The following is a 22,674-nucleotide window of genomic DNA, read 5'->3' as shown; positions in this document are numbered from 1 at the left end:
CTTAAATAGGCCAGGTGGAGGTACGAAAAAAAAAATCATACTCATGCGTCTTGGTGCTCCGCCCAATACGGTCCAGTCCTTCTGCTTCAGTGTCTTCATGAATTGAAACTCCTCACCGGCTGTAATGTCCCCACTCCCTTCTGCTGAAGCTAGGTAGGCCAATCAGCGGCCTCAATGGGCACGTGCAGCAGGGACTTCGGCTGGAAAACAACAGCGGACTGGCCTGTGTGGGGAGGCACTGAAGCACCAGGGAAATGTGAGTATGATTTTTCTTTTTCCACCTCTCCCAACCTACTTAAAAAATATTTTTTTTGCCTTAGCAAACCCTTTAATGTTGGGTTCATGTTGCACTTTTTTTTTAAATTGCAAAAATATTCATTTTCCTATGATTAAACTTCTCATATTCTAATGCCAAAAAGGATAAGCAGTAAAGCTATGCAAGTCAGGGAAGCAGCAGATGTTGCTAAGATCTAAAAATCATCATATTTCCAATCTGTGGCATGCGGGAGGCATGAAAACCAGACTGAAAGCAGGTGGGCAACACCATGAAGAGACCTTCAGAAGGGAACATCACACTGAGAGTGTAACAATGTATGTTAGCCCGACCCCTCTAGTCCATATGTTGATTTGGTTGTGGAACCAACGGCCCCCCAATTTCTCCTAAGTGTCCCAGGAGACATTTTTTAACAGAAGGCTGCATGTTGCTTGTGCTACTGTGAGCAGCCTGCATGGGCTAAAGGTGCTACCTTGGCTTGCAGCATCTCCAAACTTTTTTCCCATCATCCAAATTTGTGTTGCCATTGGTTGCAATTGCAAAGGGATCCACCAACGGCCAATCTTCATTTAATATGGCATAACACTTTTCAGACAACCATTATTAACCTAGTTGATAACATGTCAAGGCGTTTAAGTGTGTGCATTACTGCACATGGCGTTTGTACTCGATACTGTTTAAATGAAGATTTTTAAAATATTTTGTTTGAATTTTTTTTCATTGGCATGTCTATTGATCCTGTGACTTCCATAATTACAAATGTTTTCCTTCTTGGTATTGTAATTTCACATGTTGAGTAGTGTAAAGTGGTTCTGGTTTTGGCCGCTTTCGATCTCCTTTAGGAAAAATGGTGAATTGAACTCGCCACATCTATAATGCAGTGAACTCCTGAACAGTCAAAGCGCTACTGTAACTGATATAAAGCTCTCAACTACAGCTGGGTTTCGAGAATCAGGTTTTGTTCAGGAGTGGATCCTAAATGGTGAGAGAGCATATAGGACGGCTGCTACTCCTCTTTTATTTAACTTGACACCCGCCGTAATAGTACGGTGGATGACTGGTATTAAAATATGGTGGTTGATCAGGAGCTTAGCAGCCACAATAGTTGTCGGGTCCCTGCTGTATTTCACAGCAGAGACCTGGCAACAATGTCCACGGTCAGTGCAGACAGTCAGGCTTGTCCAGCGGTTTCAGTTAAAACAAAGAAAAAAACAAAAACATCCAATTGTAGTTGGGCTACATTCATGTCCATCATTTAACAACGTTTAAAACATACTGTGCAATTCAGGTAAGTCCACCCTCCACCATGCATATTGCAGTACTTCAAGGAGTTGTTGCTATCTTCTTGGTTCCAATCACTACAGAACACTTTTAGAGGTTTTGTGGAGTCATGCTTCAAGGGGTCACTGTTGTTTTGCCGGTACAAGTGGGACCTACACTATATTAGACAGGTGGCTTTAATGTCATAGTTGACCAGTGTATGTAGGACTTACTCAATTTCTCCTTTTCACCTCTCAGCCATGCGGTGGCATTGTGCAGAGATGCTGAGAGACTTGGAGAAATAAAGAAGAGGATTAATGTTTTACCGCTGGGAAGGTAAGGAATTTATTAGTAGTAGTGTATATCTCTCCAATCTGGCTTGTTGTGATCTTGGAAATACTACTGACAACTTTAAAAATGGGCACAGTGGAGACAAACCAGTTTGAGTAAACCTAGTCATGAACATGGGCTACACACGCTGCCACGACTCGAAACCTCTTCATTTTCTTTTATCACAAAGTACAGTATGTGAAAATCACAAAATAAACTTAATTAAAATAAATATAAAACTAGAGCTCCCCCCACTAAGTTTGGGTGAGGTCGGGTGGTTTTGTAGAGTATGCATCCTAAGCTTTACATGCTGTAACAAAAAACTGAATGTGTTTCTGTTGCTCTTGACTTGTGTGATTTCTGATGTCATTGCCAAGTATGATTCTGCCACTAAAACACTGTTTTGTGTGCTTTAGACGTCGGAATAGCCTTTAGAAAGGCTATTCGTCTCTTACCTTTAGATGTGGTCTCCGCCGCGCCGTTCCTTAGAAATACCGGTTTTTACCGGTATGCTAATGAGTTCTCCACAGCAATGAGGGCGGGCCCCAGCGCTCAAACGGCAATGGGGGCGTCCCCTCTGCTGCCCGAGAATCCGCTCCAGCGACACCTTCTTTTTCAGCTGCATCCTCCCCTTTTCTGTCGTCTTCCTTCTTCCTCATCTGTGACGCCTGCGCAGTCGGCTCTGCCAGCGAGACACTGGTAGAGCCAACTTAGCATGCCGGCCGGCGGCCATATTTTCGAGGCCGCAAGGGAAGACTGCGCAGGCGTCAGAGCTGACAAAGAAGGAAGACGACAGAAAAGGTGAGGATGCAGCTGATGAAGAAGGCGTCGCTAAAGTGGGTTCTCGGGCAGCAGTGGGGACGCCCCCATCGCTGTTTGAGCGCTGTGGCCTGCCCTCATTGCTGCGGAGAACTCATTAGCATACCGGTAAAATTGGTATATCTAAGGAACGGCGCGGCGGAGACCACGTCTAAAGGTAAGAGACGAATAGCCTTTCTAAAGGCTATTCCGACGTCTAAAGCACACAAAACAGTGTTTTAGTGGTAGAATCCCTTTAACTGTGGTATAACAGTTGGCAGAAATTTTGGGCATGTCTGCTCTGAAAAAATAAAGGGGTTATCTAGTTTCTGTGGTTTCTCCCATAGACCTCACTGGTAAAATACTGCATTGCCTACAGTCTCTACTACAGTTTGTTCAGCAAGTGAGTAGTGAGGCTCTCAGAATGTAAACATTACAGAGAACCATATTGTCTCAGTACAGGTGATTTGCGTGTCCTGTGTGTTGGACCCCCACAGATCTAATATTGGTGGCGTATCCTAAAAATATTAGAAACCTGATAACCGCCTAAGAGGTCACCTCTGCAACTGCAGGCAACTACATGTCACGACATTCAATTCATAACACTGACACCACTTATGGTATACCTACCCTCTACTCTTCCCCATGTGTAATGTCATAATCTGTGCCATTGTCACCTGTTACTGATATTGCATATTATGAGTTTATGACCCCGTCACACTATGACCTCTGATATCTCTAAAGCTGATTGAGTGATGTCATGATATGTGCTGGTTCTCTGCAAGGAGCCCATAACAATGTGTTCCTGAAAACTATATTATTGTAAACATCAGCAGTGACCTTATTATGGCAGAGATGTCAGCCCTTCTAATTCACATCCTGTGTATCAAAATTTACAATGGAGACTTAAAAGAAATGCAACCCCATTAAAAGATCACCTATGGCTCTGGGTGCAGCCACTTTGTTTCTGACGTTCCCTGCAGTCATTTTGTAGGATTAACAGATAATGTGAAGTCACCACCCTTGTTAAGGAACTTAAAGGGCATTTCCCATTAATGTAAACATATTTAGATTTTAGACAATTACAGTTGTGCAGAGTTTTATGGATTTTCTCTACCTATTTTAGTGGTGACTATCTATTGTTGTGATCGGTTGCCACTGGAAACTATCATGAATGTACAAATCTGGTCAGGCACATGTCAGAGACCCAGCCATGATTTCCTTATTGTGGTGGGTTATCTTCTTATTTAGTGTCCCAGTTTTATAAGCTGCCCTCAATAAGGAAATCATGGCTGGGTTTCTGACAAGATCCAGAACGTTCCTACATTCATGGTCATATCCTTTGGCAACTGATCAAGACAAAACACTGTCATCACTAAGATGGTTGAATAAAACTTTAAAACTCTGTAAAATTTTTAATATTTTAACACATTACCGACATCTGCCATAATAGTATGGAAGATGATGGGTGTTTAAATATGGCAGCTGCTCAGGAGGTGAGTAATCTCCAGGTCTCTGCTGTATTATACAGTGGAGACCCAAAAAACATGCTAGTTTTCCCAGGGTTTTGCAAGTCACAATAAGAAATTTCTTCCACACTGCAGGACTAAAAATTGGGTTGAGTCTAGATTGGAGTGGGTAAAATAAGGTGTGGCATGGATCCAGTAGGTGGTGCTGCCTTGGATCCAGGAATGTTAGCTTTGTAGTCTGTTTGCCTTTGCATTTGGGGTGCAGATTGGTTTAAGTAGAAGCTAACTATGCCTCTTGTAAATGCAACCTGAACCTGTCTGGTTTGGTGTGCACACAGCAGGTGGTGCTTCATACTAACAGTCACAGGTGGTAGTGCTCCCGCTTATTGGATCCATGGCTTAGTATGGGCCAATGATTCCTTGTAAGTAGTAGGTAACGATTGGAATTATGACTATTATACACAGGCTTTTATATTTTAATTGAAATCTTAATTTTGTATGTATTAGAGCAATAACAAAAGTGGTTACTATAGGGGATAAACCTATTAAATAGGAATTGGTTGCATTCACTGGAAAAATATATTGTATCAACTTTTGATATTTTTTTTTGTTTTTACAGTGGAGCAATAGCTGGAAATCCCTTAGGTATAGACAGAGAACTTCTACGTAAAGGTAAAAGTTTTTGATGAAGTAAAGCGAAGATTTTGAACTTTTATTTTATTATGTCGATTTTGGAAGTTGACATAAGCTTATGTCCACATCTCTATCATAGTCACGTAGGCACTGAGTTAGTCTGAAATTGCAGACAAAAAAGTCCCTCTTCCAACAGTAATATCTTGAGAAAATAATGGATTCCCAACAGTTTCCATTATAGTAATAAGATCCCTGGGGATCCATGGTTATCATTCATTAGTATGATCCATTTTATTGTTTAGTCCTTAACAAGTGAGTCGTGAGTCAAGGATCTATCTCTATCTGAAGGTCAGTGGGTGGATAGAGTCAGTATAATAGATTACAGGAGATACAAAAAAATATCTAAAGCCATAAGAAACAAAAAAAAACAAAAAAAACTATAAGGATTCATGCTTCCTTCCCTGGGAGGATTCTGATCTTGTAACACTTTCCCGTTATGTTTTTTAATCCCTTTCCTCTGATACCGTTTTTCATTTTTGCATTTAAATTTTTACTGCTTGTCTTTCAAAGAATTAATTTTTATTTTTTATTTTGATGTTCAGTGTGATATTGGCAATACAAAATTTATATAGTTTTAAACCTTTAAACTTGTTCCGGCGGAAGTCCTCACCGCAGCAGCCTAAGGAAAATACCTGGGACGTCACAGGTGACACATGTGAATAACATTTTCTTAGGCCGCTGAGGCCTCAACGGTCACATGCGGCGAGTACTTCCACCAGAATAAGGCAAGTTTTTTTTGTTTTTTTCACCTTCCCCAGGCTCCCTGTTTTTCCTGGACAACCCCTTTATATTTCAAAGGGTTAATAGGGGAGATGGAAGTCCACCTCTGCTGGAGTATTTTTTTTTCCGGCACTGTCTACATTGATTGGACAGTGGCAGAGTGTGAAGGACTGTCCTTTGACTAGGAGAGTTGTAATCCCAGATTGTCAGTTTATTCATACATTCCCAAGAGGAACCAAGGAGCAAAACAATGAAAAGTTCTAATAAAAAAATAAAAATAATCCAGCTGTTTCTTGAAGAATACAGCTATTCCATAAAACTGACATGTTAGATAACCGATAGGTCCCTTTTTACCACAAAGCTTATTGTTGTTTGGTGTATGTGATGTTTAGCAATATTAAATACACTTACAATTTACACTAAAGTCTTAGAATTATGTACAGTACATGCTGTTATGGTAAACCTGATTTTACTTAAAGAATCTAAATTTTCTACAATTATTATTATTAACAGAACTAAACTTTAATTCGATGAGCCTGAACAGCATGGACGCTACCAGTGAGCGGGACTTTATAGGTAAACAGAGCACCTTTTTCTCTCTGTATAGATTTTAACTATTCTACTGGGTTGGCCAACAAAAGTTTTGCAATCTGGCTGAGACATTCCTGGGAAAACCTTGATGTGTGTGGGCAAGCATTATGCTTCCGAAAAATGGCAGTTGGGTGGATCAAATGATCCTGTCTTCTGGTGGTTTATCTGGGCCTTCCAGAGCCTGTTCACTATGTGTGCATGCCCTCACATAACCACTGCCTTCAACCTCCTAACAGCTGGGTCAGAATGGCCTAGATGCTGGGAAGTCCAATGATGCCCCACCTCTCCAAGGCTGTCAACTAGATAAGATGTCATTGAATGCATCCTAGAGGCCTGTATAGCAGTCAGTGATCTCTCACCAAGGAGTACACTACCCAAAAGTAGCCTTTTCATAGGGCAGCAGGAGATGAACTTTAAAGTCCTCTTGTGGCAAGACCCAGTGTATAATCAGACCACACCTATAACAACTTATATATCTACCTGAGACATAACTGCATGCTGTGTTTTGTAGCAATCTGACATTTCTATCTCAGTGCATTATTTTATTTGTCAATGAATGTACAGAACAAAACTGTTTCCATTCATTCTTTTAATTTATCTATGTTGCAAACCAGTAGAAATTTACCATGGCACAATTAAGAATTTATCAGCTTTGAAAATTGTTGTGGAAACTGTTTGTTGTATTTTTTCCACATTATGGTTTGTAAATTTTGGTACCATTCACACGCATTTCATTTGGTTTCAGCTGAATTTCTTTTCTGGGCTTCTCTGTGCATGACTCATCTAAGTAAGATGTCAGAAGATCTTATTATTTACAGCACCAAGGAGTTCAGCTTTGTTACACTCTCTGACTCTTACAGGTTTGTGGTTTATAGAGAGATTACTACATTTAAGATGATAATAAATACCATTAGTCTGCTGTACAGTCTGATTGTATATGGAATTTCACAAGAACAGATACAGGAGATTGAGCAAAAATCGATATGGAAATTCCACTGATTAACCCAAAATATGCTGCTATTATTTTGTATTTTAAAGGAGGTAACATGATGGTCCCTTTCCAGATACCCTTTCAATATAGATTTCAAACACAATACTAGTAAAAGGGACATAATATACAAAAAACATCACAGAAAAAAGGCCGCACTTACCAAATATCAGATGATGCTTGGCTGTGCAGGATGCTAGCAGAGATATGCTGCAAGGTATGATACAAAAAAAGACAGGTGCAAAATGCCAATGAAACATCCACTTACACACCTACAATTCATGAGGGGGTGGATGCTAGTACCTCAGATGCATACAAATGAAACTTATACAGTACATAGCCACTGTCATGTCACTGTCCCACTTATTGGGTGCATTTGTGCCACTTTCTTATGGGCTTGGTTTATACGATGTTCACTCTGCAGCCAAAATGACATGTTACCTGTATTCTATGTTTTGGTATGATTCCAGGGATACTAAATGTATATAGTTTTATTTATATTTTAACCCCTCAACAAAGATCCAAACTTTGCAAAAAAAATTTTTTCTTAAAGTTGCCATATTCTGACACCCGTAATTGTTTTATATTTCCATATATGGGGATACATAAGGCGTCTTTTTGTTGCGGGGCCAGGTGTACTTTTTTGCTATACCATTTTGGGGAATGTCTACTGCTTTGATTACTTTTCATTCAAATTTTTATCAGAGGCAAAGCAGTGAAAAAAAACAAACAGCGGTTCAATATTTAATACAGCAGTGTAATACAGGAATGACCTGACAGCTTTAGTGGCCACCACATTTAAATACCTGGGAAGGTGTTAAGGTGCTGGGCAGCCCGTCTGATCTAATAGTCTGGGGGATGCAGGACAGCAATCCTTCCTGTCTCAAGGCTGTCTTGAGGTAGCCTTGGGCCCAATCTTCTCCCTCAGGGACTGTATGGAAGTAGTTGGCTCTCAGAGATAAGGACAATATAAGCGGGAGATACTTTGTTTTTTCTGTTGTATGTTGCAATTGGAGCATGCTAGCAATCTGCACAGTCACGCATAAGGCAAGTGTGGCCCTTTTCTGTGATTTTTTTTTTTTTTTTGTCAACTACAATGTACAACTATACTATAACTACCCTTCCCACCATTAAAGGGGTTTTCCTATGAAAGCAAGTTATCCCCTGTTCTCTTTCGTTCCACTATGCTTTTGTTGGAAAACCCCTTTAATTTGATTTTGTCCTGCACCAGACCTTTTTGCTTTTGCACCATCCCTAGCAAATTTCTGTACTTTGTAAGGGGTTCAGCTCACACAGCTGGGAACGGCAATGACACCATGCAGACAGGTAGTAGAATAAACAAGTCCAGTGTTTTATTTGAGCATTCGGCATAAAACAGGGTGCCAGCAAAGAAACAAAACAACAAACAAAACTTAAGCCTTGTCCGGCTCTACCTAAACAGCAGGTTACCTCTCTGACCTAGAGCAGGTTGAGTCACCATATGAGCCAGTCAAAGTCCACAAGGTACCTGTTTTCCTCACACACTCCTTGTGTGTGCCAGGCTCCTAACTGAGCTTCCTTCCCCAGTAAAATAGCCCTAAGGAAGCTCACCTGTGGATGCCCCAGACTCAGGGCAAAACCCGTGGTGGAGTAAGGGTGTGGACTGGAAGGCTCCCACTACCAACCTGCCCTCCAGTCCAGAAAAGCCAGCCCATAATAAGGAACAAGAGTTCCAGCAGACTATGCTCTGCTAGAACATGCTTACCCTGGCTTTCCTTTATCTCACCTGGCTGAGGAAACCAGGCGAGATATACACGCCATCCACCACCTTACCGTACACTTTACCACATATCCCCCCCTCTTCTCCAGACCAGAGGTCTGGGCATTTTTACTGAAGAGACAGCAGACCCTGGACAATGCATCCGCATTTCCTTGCAATTTCCCTGGTCTATGTTCAAGGTTGAAACAGAAGTTTTGTAAGGAGAGAAACCATCTGGTCACCCTGGCATTTCTCTCCTTATTTTGCTTCATCCAGGCCAGTGGAGCGTGATCTGTCACCAACACAAACTTTCTACCCAGCAAATAATATTTTAGGGACTCCAGGGCCCACTTGATGGCCAGACACTCTCTCTCCACTATGGCATAATTTCTCTCTGCTGGGGTCAGTTTCCTACTCAGGTACATCACTGGGTGTTCTTCCCCATTTACTACCTGTGACAGGACGGCTCCCAACCCTGTATCCGATGCATCAGTCTGAACCAGAAACTGTTTTCTGAAATCTGGGGAGATTAGCACTGGCTGTTCACACAGAGCGGACTTTAGACTCTGAAAAGCCTTCTCTGCCTCTGGGGTCCATTTTACCATGACTGACTTACCGCCCTTTGTTAAGTCCGTCAATGGTGATGCAATGGAGGCAAAATTGGGCACAAACCGACGGTAGTATCCGGTAATGCCCAGGAAGGCCTTGACCTGTTTTTTCGTTAGCGGTCTAGGCCAATTCTGTATCGCCTCAATTTTATTTATCTGGGGCTTAACCAATCCCTTACCAATAATGTAACCCAGGTATTTTGCTTCCTCCAGACCCACTGCACACTTCTCAGGGTTTATGGTCAGGCCTGCATCACTGATGGAGTCTAGGACGGCCTGTACTTTACAGAGGTGACTTTTCCAATCAGGCGAAAAAATGACCACATCGTCCAGGTAGGCAGCAGCATAATCACGATGTGGTCTCAAGATCAGATCCATCAGCCTCTGAAATGTAGCAGGGGCCCCATGTAACCCAAATGGCATCACTACATACTGGAACAGGCCTTCAGGAGTGGAGAATGCAGTCTTTTCTTTTGCCGCATCAGATAATGGTATCTGCCAGTAACCCTTTGTAAGGTCAAGTGTTGTGATGTACCTGGCACTCCCCAGCCTCTCTATCAGTTCATCCACTCGGGGCATGGGGTACGCATCAAATTTGGATACCTCATTTAACTTCCTGAAGTCATTACAGAACCTCCATGTCCCATTGGGCTTTGGGATTAGTACAATGGGGCTTGACCATTCGCTGTTTGACTCCTCAATGACTCCCAGTTCAAGCATGCGCTTGACCTCAGAGGATACCGCCACTCTGCGGGCTTCTGGTATCCTGTACGGCTTCAGGCTCACTTTAGTATTGGGCTCAGTTTTAATATGATGTTTTATCAGGTGCGTTCGGCCGGGTAGGTCAGAAAACTTGCCCCTGTTGCGCTGTAGGAACTCCTTTACCTCCTGTTTCTGGTGTCCTGACAGGGCCTCTCCTATTCTTACTGGGGGAATGGGCTGTAACCCTTCTTTAACCACAGTCGGGGCGGCTACCAAAGCCTCTCTATCCTTCCACGGCTTGATGAGGTTTATGTGGTAAATCTGGAAGGGTTTTCTCTTGCCTGGCTGATGCACCTTGTAATTTACCTCACTCACCTTTTCTACAATCTCATAGGGACCCTGCCACTTTGCCAGAAACTTACTCTCAATGCTGGGAACTAGAACTAGGACCCGGTCCCCTGGATTAAAGGTCCTCACCCGGGCAGACCTGTTGTAAATTCTGCTCTGGGCCTCCTGAGCTTTTTGCATATGCTCTCTGACAATGGGCATCACTGTCTCTATTCGGTCCTGCATCTGGGCCACATGTTCCACAACACTTTTATATGGGGTGGCCTCAGTCTCCCAGGTCTCTTTGGCAATATCTAGCAAACCCCTTGGATGCCGGCCATAAACTAACTCAAAGGGGGAAAACCCTGTAGATGCTTGGGGAACCTCCCTGATGGAGAACATAAGATACGGTAACAGACAGTCCCAGTCCCGGCCATCCCTTTCCACTACCTTTTTCAACATGTGCTTGAGGGTTTTATTGAACCTCTCCACTAATCCATCAGTTTGGGGGTGGTACACTGATGTACGGATATGCGCGATTTTAAACAATTTGCATAGTTCTTTCATAACGTTTGACATAAAGGGGGTACCCTGGTCCGTAAGTATTTCTTTGGGAATTCCTGTGCGAGAGAACATGTAAAACAACTCCCGAGCTATATTTTTGGAGGCCATGTTTCTTAAGGGAACTGCCTCCGGGTACCTGGTGGCATAGTCTAACACAACCAGAATGTATTGATGTCCCCTAGCGGATTTGACTAGAGGCCCCACCAGGTCCATTGCAATTCTTTCAAATGGTACCTCAATGATAGGGAGTGGCACCAACGGGCTACGGTAGTGGGGTGTGGGGGCACTTAATTGGCACATGGGGCATGACTCACAGTACCTCCTCACCTCTTCATATACCCCAGGCCAAAAAAAACGTTGGAGGACTCTCTCTTGTGTTTTACTAGTCCCCAAATGACCCCCCAACACATGATTATGAGCCATATCTAGCACCATGCGACGGTACAGTTTTGGCACCAAAAGCTGTTCCACAATTTCATTGTTACACTTGGTGACTCGATACACCAGGTCCCTATTCATAGAAAAGTGTGGAAATTTGTGGTCAGCTTCGGGATCCTGTGGTACACCATTTATTACCGTGACATTGGCACGTGCAGTACTCAAAGTGGGGTCTCTTGCTTGCTCAGTCCCAAAGTTACCCCGAGACACTCCTAAATCTAGCACCTGCTGCCCTGGTGGGGACGTTTCTTCTTCTTCCCCGGCTAACACTTGCAGGGGGAACCATTCATCATTGCACACCTCAGGTTCATTCACATTTTTCCCAAAATTAGTTTTACTACTTCCATGGGTCCCGGCACATGAACCATTATTTTCAGAGAAAGGAACAGATTCTGCTGGAGTTACTTCACTGGCAGCAGGAGCGTTACCTTTCTTCCATAATTCCCAAAACAATGGGAAATCACGGCCCAAAATCACCTCATACATGAGCCGTTTTACCACACCGACCTCATAGGTCACAGTCCCAGAGGGAGTTACCAGTTTAACTGAGGCCACAGGGTAAGCTATAATATCCCCATGGATGCACAATACTTTCACCTGTTTGCCTGTTATATAGTCCCCAGTCACAAGGCTGGCTTTAACCAAAGTCACTGAGCTACCAGAGTCCAGCAGGGCTGTTGCTGAGCGGTCATTAACCCTTAACATGCATCGCATGTGGCTCAGTCCCTGGCATGGCTGCACACACCGGTACAGCAAATAGCGACTGCCGCCTATTAGCGTCACACTCCATGAGCTCTGAAGTAAGAGGGCAATGGGCGGCCACATGTCCCCACTCATAACACCTCCAGCACTGGAGGGACCCAGTCCTTTTCAACAGGGAGTCATTTCTAGGACCTGTGGGCCCCTTAGGTTCAAGTTCAGTCTTTTGCCCTCGCCCAAGGTCCAGAGCCCTGTTCCCTCTCGCACTTTTCCACACTCCTCCCACTGTACCCTTCTTACCCACCAATGTCACGGGATGGGTAGTCCTGAGAGGAGTTGGTGCTGTGGGAACATCATGGAGGAAGTCCTCGGTCGCTATATACCTTTCCACCAGGTTGACCAGTTGATCAGCAGTCTTGGGGTCCCCGTGTCCGACCCAGCGTTGTAGCTCTGCCGGCAGCGCCCTGAAGAAGCGATCGACGACCACCTTTTCCACGATTTGGGCGGGTGTGCAGGTCTCTGGTTCCAGCCATTTGCGTACCAGATGGATTAGGTCGTACATCTGGGACCTGGTGGGTTTGTCAATGGAGTAGGTCCAACTGTGAACTCTCCTAGCGCGGATAGCTGGTGTGACACCCAGGCGAGCAAGGATCTCCAACTTTAGTTTGGTATAGTCCCGGACATCCTGCTCCCTGAGGTCATAGTAGGCCTTTTGGGGTTCACCGGAGAGGAAGGGCGCAATCACATCTGCCCACTCTGCACTCGGCAGACCCTCTCTCTCTGCCACTCTCTCAAACACCGTGAGGTAGGCCTCGGCGTCATCATCAGATGTCATTTTCTGCAAGACCTGCTGTACAGCCCTCTTTACCTTGGCAGTCTCAGGCGGGATTACCTCCATTCGTCGGGCTTGAGTCGTGCCAGACTCTCGGAGTGCAGCCATCTGCTCTATTAACAGGCGGTTTGTTTCCTGTTGCTGCGCCAGGGCCTGTTGTTGTTGCATCTGGACCTGTATCAGCTGCTTTAATACCTCTTCCATGGTATTGGACTGTCCTTGCAAAGTTGCAGCAGCTTTCACCCAGGACATCTACCTCTGGCTCCTTTAATGTCTGCCACACACAGTTGTCCAGACTTCTGCCATGCCGTTGTGCCCGCATCCTCCACCAATTGTAAGGGGTTCAGCTCACACAGCTGGGAACGGCAATGACACCATGCAGACAGGTAGTAGAATAAACAAGTCCAGTGTTTTATTTGAGCATTCGGCATAAAACAGGGTGCCAGCAAAGAAACAAAACAACAAACAAAACTTAAGCCTTGTCCGGCTCTATCTATACAGCAGGTTACCTCTCTGACCTACAGCAGGTTGAGTCACCATATGAGCCAGTCAAAGTCCACAAGGTACCTGTTTTCCTCACACACTCCTTGTGTGTGCCAGGCTCCTAACTGAGCTTCCTTCCCCAGTAAAATAGCCCTAAGGAAGCTCACCTGTGGATGCCCCAGACTCAGGGCAAAACCCGTGGTGGAGTAAGGGTGTGGACTGGAAGGCTCCCACTACCAACCTGCCCTCCAGTCCAGAAAAGCCAGCCCATAATAAGGAACAAGAGCTCCAGCAGACTATGCTCTGCTAGAACATGCTTACCCTGGCTTTCCTTTATCTCACCTGGCTGAGGAAACCAGGCGAGATATACACGCCATCCACCACCTTACCGTACACTTTACCACAACTTATATAACAAACATCCTTTTGCAGATACTACTTATATGGTGAAGGGATCGAGAGATATGTAGTAATAAAAATAGAGCTTTTGTTCTCATTACTGTAGCTTTGTCATATAGAAAACAATGCAAACATATTTATGGTTATGCACAGGTGATTTGGTTATTTAATAATTTTCACATGAGTTTTTGAAAAATGCAGTGTTTTCATTTTACATTCATAAATTTCCAATATTCCATACCTGCATGAATAATACATAATTTTCCACATAGACTTATATCTGGGGAGGCAAAACTACACAACGCGGTGAAAATTGAAAGCTACATGTGACCTTAGCTTAAAGGTGGAATTCTGCATGTCTTTTTTGGCAGTCTTTGATTCAGTTTTGTAAGCCAGTGTCCACTTTGGATCGAGTAGGATGGAGAACTATAAATCCTTCCTTTACATTTTCCATTTCTTTAAATCTACATCTGGCCTTGACAAAAAAATAAATAAAAACAACCGTCAAAAACTAAAGCAGCCTAGCCTGTAATATTAATAGCTGCAAAGTGCATGCAATATACAGAAAAAAATAATAATACATCTCCATCTCATTTCTCCTCAGTACTGGAAGTAGCTTAATGCCTCAAAAGAAGAATCCTGACAGTTTGGAACTAATCCGCAGCAAGGCCGGACGTGTATTTGGCCGAGTATGGGCACTAGAATTATCGTAAAATATCTCTGTGTATAACTTTTACATAATTGTGACACATTTTTTGCAATGTACCGTATTTTTCGGACTATAAGACGCACTTTTTTTCCCCCAAATTTCGGAGGAAAATGAGGGTGCGTGTTATAGTCTGAATGTGGGTTTGCAGCATGGCCGTGCTACTGCCACCGCTAGTTTTCTTCAGCGGCAGTAGCGCGGCAATCTGCAGGCCCCGGCAGCTAAGACAGTCCCCGGCATCTGCTGTAATAGACCGGCGGATGCCGGGGAGTGTCTTAGCTGCCGGGGCCTGCAGATTGCCGCGCTACTGCCACCGCTGGTTTTCTTCAGCGGCAGGAGTGTGACAATACCGCAGGCCCCGGCAGCTAAGACACTCCCCGGCATCCGCCGGTCTATTACAGCAGATGCCGGGGACTGTCTTAGCTGCCGGGGCCGCGCTACTGCCGCTGAAGAAAACCAGCGGTGGCAGTAGCGCGGCCATGCTGCAAATCCGCTCCTCCTCCACAGGTCCCGGTAGTCAGTTAGCCCCCCCACCGGCCCCATACCTTTAGTGATGCAGGCCGGCTCCTGCACGGCGAGGCCGCAGGAGCCGACCTGTTCCGATGACAGCCGGGAGCCTAATGAAGGCTCCGAGGCTTGTCATAGATATATATTACTATCGCGGCTGGTCTATGACCCTCCGCAATAGTAATGTATAGAATCTCCCATAGACGGCAATACACTTGTATTGCTGTCTATGGGACTTGCAATCAAATGATTGCAGGTTCAAGCCCCCTAGGCGGGGGATATTAAAATAGTAAAAAAAAAAAAAACACTTAAAAAAAATATAATAAAAAATAAAATAAATAAAAGTTCACCTCCTTTCCCTAGAATACATATAAAAGTATAACATTACTGTGAAACATACACATTAGGTATCCCTGTGTCTGAAAATGCCCGGTCTACTAATAGTTTTATGTACAGTGAACGTCAAAATCAAAAGTGCTAAACTGCCGGGTTTTTCTCTCTGTTTTGCCTCTGAATTAAATAAAAGGTGATCTAAGCAATAAACATTTCCCAAAATGGTATATCTAAAAAGTACACCTGGCCCCACAAAAAAAAACGCCCTATACATCCCCGTACAGCTGCAGGGACACCTGTCAATGTGGCCTTGCAGCTGTTCCAAAACTACAACTCCCATATATTAAATATTTTACCATTTTTTGCCTGAAATTTTATAGTTACTATAGATGCACTATTTTTGCTGAAAAGTTCCTGATTTCAATATAATATTGAAGAAAAGTGGAATGATGTCCGTCTGCAGCGTTTCTAAGAAATATAGGCTCAGAGGTGTAGTTTAAAGCTCCTGGGCACCAATGCAAACTCTTTAATGGGGCTCCTTCTATCTATGCCATTTACTGGTATATATGATGTGGCAGAGGGACCTTTGGGGCGCTCACAGGGGCCAGAGCTTGGTAGACTTCTTCTGCTGCACCCCATATAGCTATGCCCAGATTGACTATTGTAGTTATTACTAGACACTGACATAAACATGGCACATCTTTTCCCAATGTAGAGCATCAATTTTGGGCTAAATTTTTTACAATCTAAGGATGTGAAAAAAAACCCAATAGAATGCATAAATAAATATAAAAATATTAATTATACAAAATATTATAGACTATAAAAAATTCTGTACAAAAAAAAGAATAAAAGAAAGAGACCTGTCAGAACCACAGAAAATGTTACCAAAGATTTCCGCAATGTATTAATCAATAAACACATCGTAATAATTCATATCTGTGAATAATAAAGAATAACTAATTCATGGCAGTTGATTCCACAATAAAAATCAATTTACACAAACAGGTCAGAAATCCCAGCCTTTGGCTGGATTCAAACTCAAGTTTCAAGTGCTAACCACTGGGCTACCAGGCTGCCTGTCAGACTAGCCCACCAGGTCTGCCTCAAGCAGAATAAGGATATTATTTCCATCTGCAGAAATAAATGGTGGGAGTGTAGAAGCAACATTAGGATCTATTGTCTTTACTTGTATAAAACAAAAAAAATTCCGCTTAGTAGGGCTTTAAGGAGGATCTTTCATGACCTCAGGCACATGCAGTTTTATATACCGCTAGAAAGAAGACAGTACATTGAATTCTGTCTGCTTTCCCGTTATGTGCCCCGGGTGAAGAGATAAAAAAAGAAAAACAGGGCGCCGAGCCGACCCTAGTGCAGTAATTTCAATAAATGGAATGGAAATATAAGATGAAAACAGGATGGCCTCTCACCTTGGCAGGTTGTGTGAAACACAACAACCTATAGGCACAATCAAATGGAACATTCAGGAGGGCAGCAGCTGAAAAGGCCGTCAGGAAGACGTGAGGAAGACCGTTCCTCACGTGAATTCCGGGTGAAGAGATATCATTGCAGTTACCGATATCTCTTCACTGTCAGAAGGGCGTTCCTGACCCTCTAGTTGGGCTGTGAGGAATGCCCCTCCTGACAGTACTGTCTGTAGCTCTATACTGTCAGAGGGGGTGCTCTTTACCGCCCAGTCTTGACGCTAACCTGTGAGGACCATGCCCCCCCTCCTCGTCCATAGACTAGTACTGGGGGGCTTTCCTCACCGCTCAGCGTCATGGCAGGGCAGTAAGGAACACCCCCTCAGACAGTATAGAGCTACGGGCAGTACTGGGGGGGGTGGGGGAGGCGTTCCTCACAGCCCAGCTAGATTGTTAGGAACGCCCTTCTGACAATGAAGAGATATCGGTAACGGCACCGATATCTATTTACCTGGAGAGCATAACGGGTAAACTGACAATGTGCTGAATTCAGCGCTCTGTCTGCTTTTTAGTGGTATATAAAACTGTGTCTCCGAGGACATGAAAGGACCTCTTTAATGTCATCATGGAGACTGACCAGGTATACAAGAAGATATGATAATATGTAGATATAGGCCATTTCTGCCAACTACAAGATTTTCTATATGGTTATGTAAGTATTTCTCTATTCTATATTAGAATGTCTGATGGTTGACCATTGGTGTTATAGTAGGTTTCTATGCATTTTTATAAACCTAATGATGATATAACTCTTTCTATATGTGTATTAGTACTTTATTTGCGCTAAATGTTCTAAACCTGTGCAATGTATTTCTTTTCAAGTGTTCTGGTTTTCTGATGACATTAAAAGGACTTCCAAGCACGTACAACAAGGACCTGCAGGTAAGTATGACCTGTTACCCACTCAGTTTTCTCTTCTTTTTCTTGTGCAGAGCAGACTCCGTTCCAACATAGTGAGTTGAGTTTGGTCTGCAGAGAGTCCTTAACTGAACCCCATTGAACTCCCTATTGAAAAATGAATTGTGGGGACCAACTTCATATGAATGCACACCATATTGTGACATGTGCATCAGTGGTATAGAATATTGATATCTGGGTATCCACATACTTTTGGCCATGTAATATTGCTGCCATATCATTTTTGTCATATAGATCTTTAAAAACATTTGTTAAAATGTACAGAGCTTTCAGTGGAAGGAAACCGATGTTTGCTTTATGCTGCTATGTTTCCTTCTATTCTTTTTCACTTCCTTCCTCTTAGTTCTACTACACTTCTATCACAATCATCGTTTCTTCCATGTAATCTTCAATATTGTTGTCTCTGTCCTGTACATCTACCATTCTTTCACTTGTGACTTCTGTATTGTATACACATTTATATACATATATTAACCAAACCTTCAATAGCGGTGTAGCATTTGTTCAAGTTGGCATTAAGAAACTCCCTAAAAAATCCCTATGTACATATATAGCTTAGATAATGGCAGACAATAAATATAGAGATCAAAACGTAACTGTGCTTGATTTTCTTTTCTGCTGCTGTGTAGGGAGGATATGCTGAATATTTCTGTGGTATAACTTATTAGCTTATTAGCCTAATGTTCTCCTTACCAACACTCTAAGCAAGCAATGTAAGGGAGCCTTCACACAATGTAATGCTGCGCTCATTCTGATCGTAAAAACACGTTCAGAATGAGCGCGTAAAAAGCAGCTCCCATTGACTTGAATGGGAACCGGCATACGTGCACTCCCCATTGAAATCAATGAGAGGCTTTTTTCCCTATGCTTTCAATGTATTATGCGCGTAATACATTGAAAGCATAGGGGAAAAAAGCCTCTCATTGATTTCAATGGGGAGCGCACGTATGCCGGTTCCCATTCAAGTCAATGGGAGCTGCTTTTTACGCGCTCATTCTGAACGTGTTTTTATGATCGTGTGAAGGCTCCCTTAGGTAGATCTGTCATATATTCAACCTATATTGCCATTAGATCCAAATACAACAATTTCCAAAGGAGGAATCTATGCCACCTAGAAAAGCTGAGTCTCATACTGCAGTGTATAAAAATCATATTCCTAATTGTGTTTAGTTTATCTAGAGATGTCTCTGTTTTATAAGATTCTCAACTTGCACATGACATCAGAAGCAATTTACCAGGTATTATAAAACCAGAGATACGGCTATTTGAAGTGAACCTCCTCTTCGGATGTCGCTATATTTGTATATACTGGCAATACGGGAATCTCCCTAACAACTCTAAGTTGTTCTCCATTGCTATGGAGAATGTCAGAATCTGTTTTCTTCTGAAACAAAGTACAATATATTAATAAAGTATATTTCCAAAACATCCAGCAAAGAAACCTTCAACTTTTGTGATGTTCCATACATGTTTTTTTTTCAACTCTGCCCTGATCTTAAAAAGGCAGTGTCAATTTATGGTGTAAAAACAATAGTACTATAACAGAGGGTTGTCAAACACTTAAGAAAAAAAACACTGAAAAGTTATTAACAATGCATATTTTTTTTCATGTAGGAAGACAAGGAGGCCATGTTTGATGTTTATGACACTATATGTGCTGTGCTTCAAGTGGCATCTGGAGTGATATCCACATTGCAGGTATAGCTCTTAGTTTTCTGTTTTGTTCACTGTGAGTCTTCTGTATTGAATTTTTCGGAGAATATATATTACGAATGGAAAACACAGGCTTTATCTACATGACCATAGTTTTTTGCTGTGTATTATTCAGTTATGGGTCTTTTGATTGCGAATGATATATGGTCCCATTCATTCTGATGGTCCCAATTTCTGTAGTTTTTACGGTTGTGAGTGGGGGGCCATGTTTGGAATTACAATATGATTTAGAATTTCTATTCTAGATAAACAAAGAGGCTATGGAGAAAGCTTTGAGTCCAGATATGCTGGCCACTGACATTGCTTATTATTTGGTCAGGAAAGGGGTAAGTGGTACTTGTTCTTCATAGGGGTTGAGTATGATTAGGTGTGTATACTGTATATCACCCAGAGGCATTATGTGAAAGGCACCACACTACATCTTAGCAGGAAAAAAACTAAATCTGCAAAATAATTGTGGCCCAGTTCACATGGTGGAACCTCCTTTTGGTTTTGTGGTGGATTCCACCTCACACTAAGGGCTCGTTCACACGGAGTAAACGCGCCACGCAATGTGGCGCATTTACGGGACGTGTACGCTGCGTTTTTTTACGGTGCGCGTTAACACGGCGTATGCGCGCACCGTAAAAAAACCGCGGCGTACACGTCCCGTAAACGCGCCACATTGCGTGGCGCGTTTACTCCGTGTGAACGAGCCCTAAGCTGCAGATTCTGCCCTGATTCTGCCTCCCGGAAAATGAAGAGAAAATTGAGTTGGATGTCTGCCTCAAATTCTAGTTAATTTTCTGACTTCTGAATGGGCCCTAATACTACAATATTAATATTCTGCTGCATAAAGATCCCTCCAAGCTGATACATTTTACTTGCACTTGATACATTGTACCAAATTGTCAGGGCAGGCAAACAATTTGTACTCCTAATACACTTGGCTCATAGAGGATTGTTAGACTGTATACAACTGTAGCATACTAGGAATATTAGTCCTGTATCATTTCTTTAGTTTCTGGCTGTAGACAAACATGATCCCTCTATGAGGAGTAACACTATGCTATTGTGCTACAGTAACAATGCTAAATATCAAGGCAAAGAATGATGGGGATAGTGGACTGACCAGGGGTAAAATCATGTGGTATTCCGTGCAAAGGTAATAATGGTTTATTGTGTAATTACAGATGCCCTTCAGACAAGCACATGGAGTCTCTGGAAAAGTTGTTCAGTTAGCAGAAACCAAGGGCATTACTCTTAACAAGCTTTCACTGGAGGACTTGAAGAGCATCAGGTATGTGACAGGCAACTGTATAGATTTATCGCTACAGATTTTTTTTGTAAAATAAAGCTCTATCAGACTCCTATCTAATTTGTGTGACCGAATTGAAGGTTCTCCTGGCAGCAGTAGATGATGGCTATCAATTTGGTGGAGAATGTATTGCGCTAGACAGGTTCTGTTGTCACACCAGTGTCTTCACTAATGCACTCCGTCAGTTCAGAAGGGGAACTAACGCAGGTTAGATAAAATCTATTCTCATAGAGACCCATTCTTTGTTCCTCTTTCCTACTCAAAAGTATGAAGGTTTATGCTTGGTTTGTTGAAATAAAATATCTTGATAATTAACATTATATATGTACGGCTATACATACATTATACCTCTACTTAGACACATCCAGTTTTCTAGATACCTTTGAAAACTGGCAGAGGTAGAAGCTGTAAAATCAGATTATTTTTTTTATATACCAGTAATCTGTATAAATATGGAGTACCGAAGGCATCCATTGTCAAACTGTTAATTCAATAACTGATATAGAAGATAGACACCTGAGACAGATTTATAACAAATTATGAATTATTTCACAATAGTCATGTTCTTAAGTGCTTGTGACTGTTGTACGTTTCAATATATTACTATTGTTTGCAGCTGATGCATAGCAAGGAATGTATGTAAAGTCTCAGCTTTGTAAGAAATAAATAAATGGACCTCAGCCCAATGGCTTCCAGTATCTTCAGTATTTCTCATTTTAATTCCATCTTTATCTTTTGCAGTCCCCTCTTTGCCAGTGATGTGTCCAAATTATGGAATTATACAAACAGCGTGGAACAGTATACAGCAGCAGGGGGGACAGCAAAGAGCTGTGTGGTTGCACAGGTTGAACAGCTCCGAGACTGGATGAAAAATCACAAGGACCATTAAGATCATGAATTGTCTTATAACAGGTTGTTAATTGTATGAAGAGTAATTCGATAATCTATCATTATAAGGCGGAAATTCTCTCTAGAGTAGTGGGACCATCATCTGATATAGTTATTCTTTGTTTGAGGTGCATTGAGATGATACACGCTTCAGTAAGCTGCAACTAGTATACCACCAAGTATTTCCACACCACTAAGAAACAGAACTTCCATGTTATCTGAAAATAGATAAGTGGTTTGAGTGACGATGCTAAAATAGTGGAACATTTCTTTTGTCTTGCTCTCCTGTGTAAGATACTATACGTGTTCAGCTACTGTAAAGCTTTACTATTCAGTGATGATACCAAGAAAGATCGGACAAGGATGCTGGATGAAATACTGGTTACACTGTAACTTTGCTGAATACCTGCCACTTCTGCCATATATGCATGTACCATTCTAAAGGATTTGCTTATTTGTGTAGAGCAACTTTCTAAATGGTGAACATTGCCAATGTAAATAAATAATCAAATCAATAAAATGTATTCAGTTCTTACCATGGAGCTTTTGTCAAGTCTTTTTAGGTGACTACAAACAGATTTTATTTCCTTTCTGTAGTGCTAGCTATCTTCTTCTATTCTACCTCTGGCAGTAGATGGTGAGTATAGCTCAGTTGTACGGTACTCCCCCATATTAAAAAAAAAAAATGTGTTTATGCCTACTGTACAGCAAATCTCTAGAGCTGCTGCATATATATGTAACATATATATGCATGTATAATATTGTTTAGTATGTTATTTTAATTGCATGATGGCAGGGAACGTAATAAAATAAGTATTACTAAGGTGCAAAAACCCTAGAACTCTAGCGCCACTACTTCAGCGGTCCCTGTTGACATTTGTTTACTGTGCTGATGTGATGATATACTGTACATGT

General features: G+C 42.4%; 1 protein-coding gene across 2 annotated transcripts in view; it reads left to right on the top strand.

The window, feature by feature from the left end:
• Nucleotides 1-22,267, top strand: part of ASL (argininosuccinate lyase) — a 54,288-nt gene extending 32,021 nt beyond the window's left edge. Inside the window, exons 8-17 of one of the 2 annotated variants that reach the window (XM_075264900.1) lie at nucleotides 1,793-1,870; nucleotides 4,751-4,803; nucleotides 6,058-6,120; nucleotides 6,881-6,995; nucleotides 14,518-14,602; nucleotides 17,766-17,825; nucleotides 19,476-19,559; nucleotides 19,820-19,900; nucleotides 20,747-20,853; nucleotides 21,613-22,267. In XM_075264900.1, the coding sequence (XP_075121001.1) occupies nucleotides 1,793-1,870; nucleotides 4,751-4,803; nucleotides 6,058-6,120; nucleotides 6,881-6,995; nucleotides 14,518-14,602; nucleotides 17,766-17,825; nucleotides 19,476-19,559; nucleotides 19,820-19,900; nucleotides 20,747-20,853; nucleotides 21,613-21,760 (874 nt within the window). In that variant the 3' untranslated portion in view covers nucleotides 21,761-22,267. The remainder of the gene's footprint in view (nucleotides 1-1,792; nucleotides 1,871-4,750; nucleotides 4,804-6,057; nucleotides 6,121-6,880; nucleotides 6,996-14,517; nucleotides 14,603-17,765; nucleotides 17,826-19,475; nucleotides 19,560-19,819; nucleotides 19,901-20,746; nucleotides 20,854-21,612) is intronic. The other variant, XM_075264901.1, reaches the window with a different exon arrangement.
• Nucleotides 22,268-22,674: the final 407 nt, after the last annotated feature.

This window comes from Leptodactylus fuscus, chromosome 2 (assembly GCF_031893055.1).
Source record: "Leptodactylus fuscus isolate aLepFus1 chromosome 2, aLepFus1.hap2, whole genome shotgun sequence".
In the NCBI taxonomy this organism is placed as follows: Eukaryota; Metazoa; Chordata; class Amphibia; order Anura; family Leptodactylidae; genus Leptodactylus; species Leptodactylus fuscus.
The sequence above is the reverse complement of the archived record's forward strand: the minus strand, read 5'-3'. Positions and strand labels throughout refer to the sequence as shown.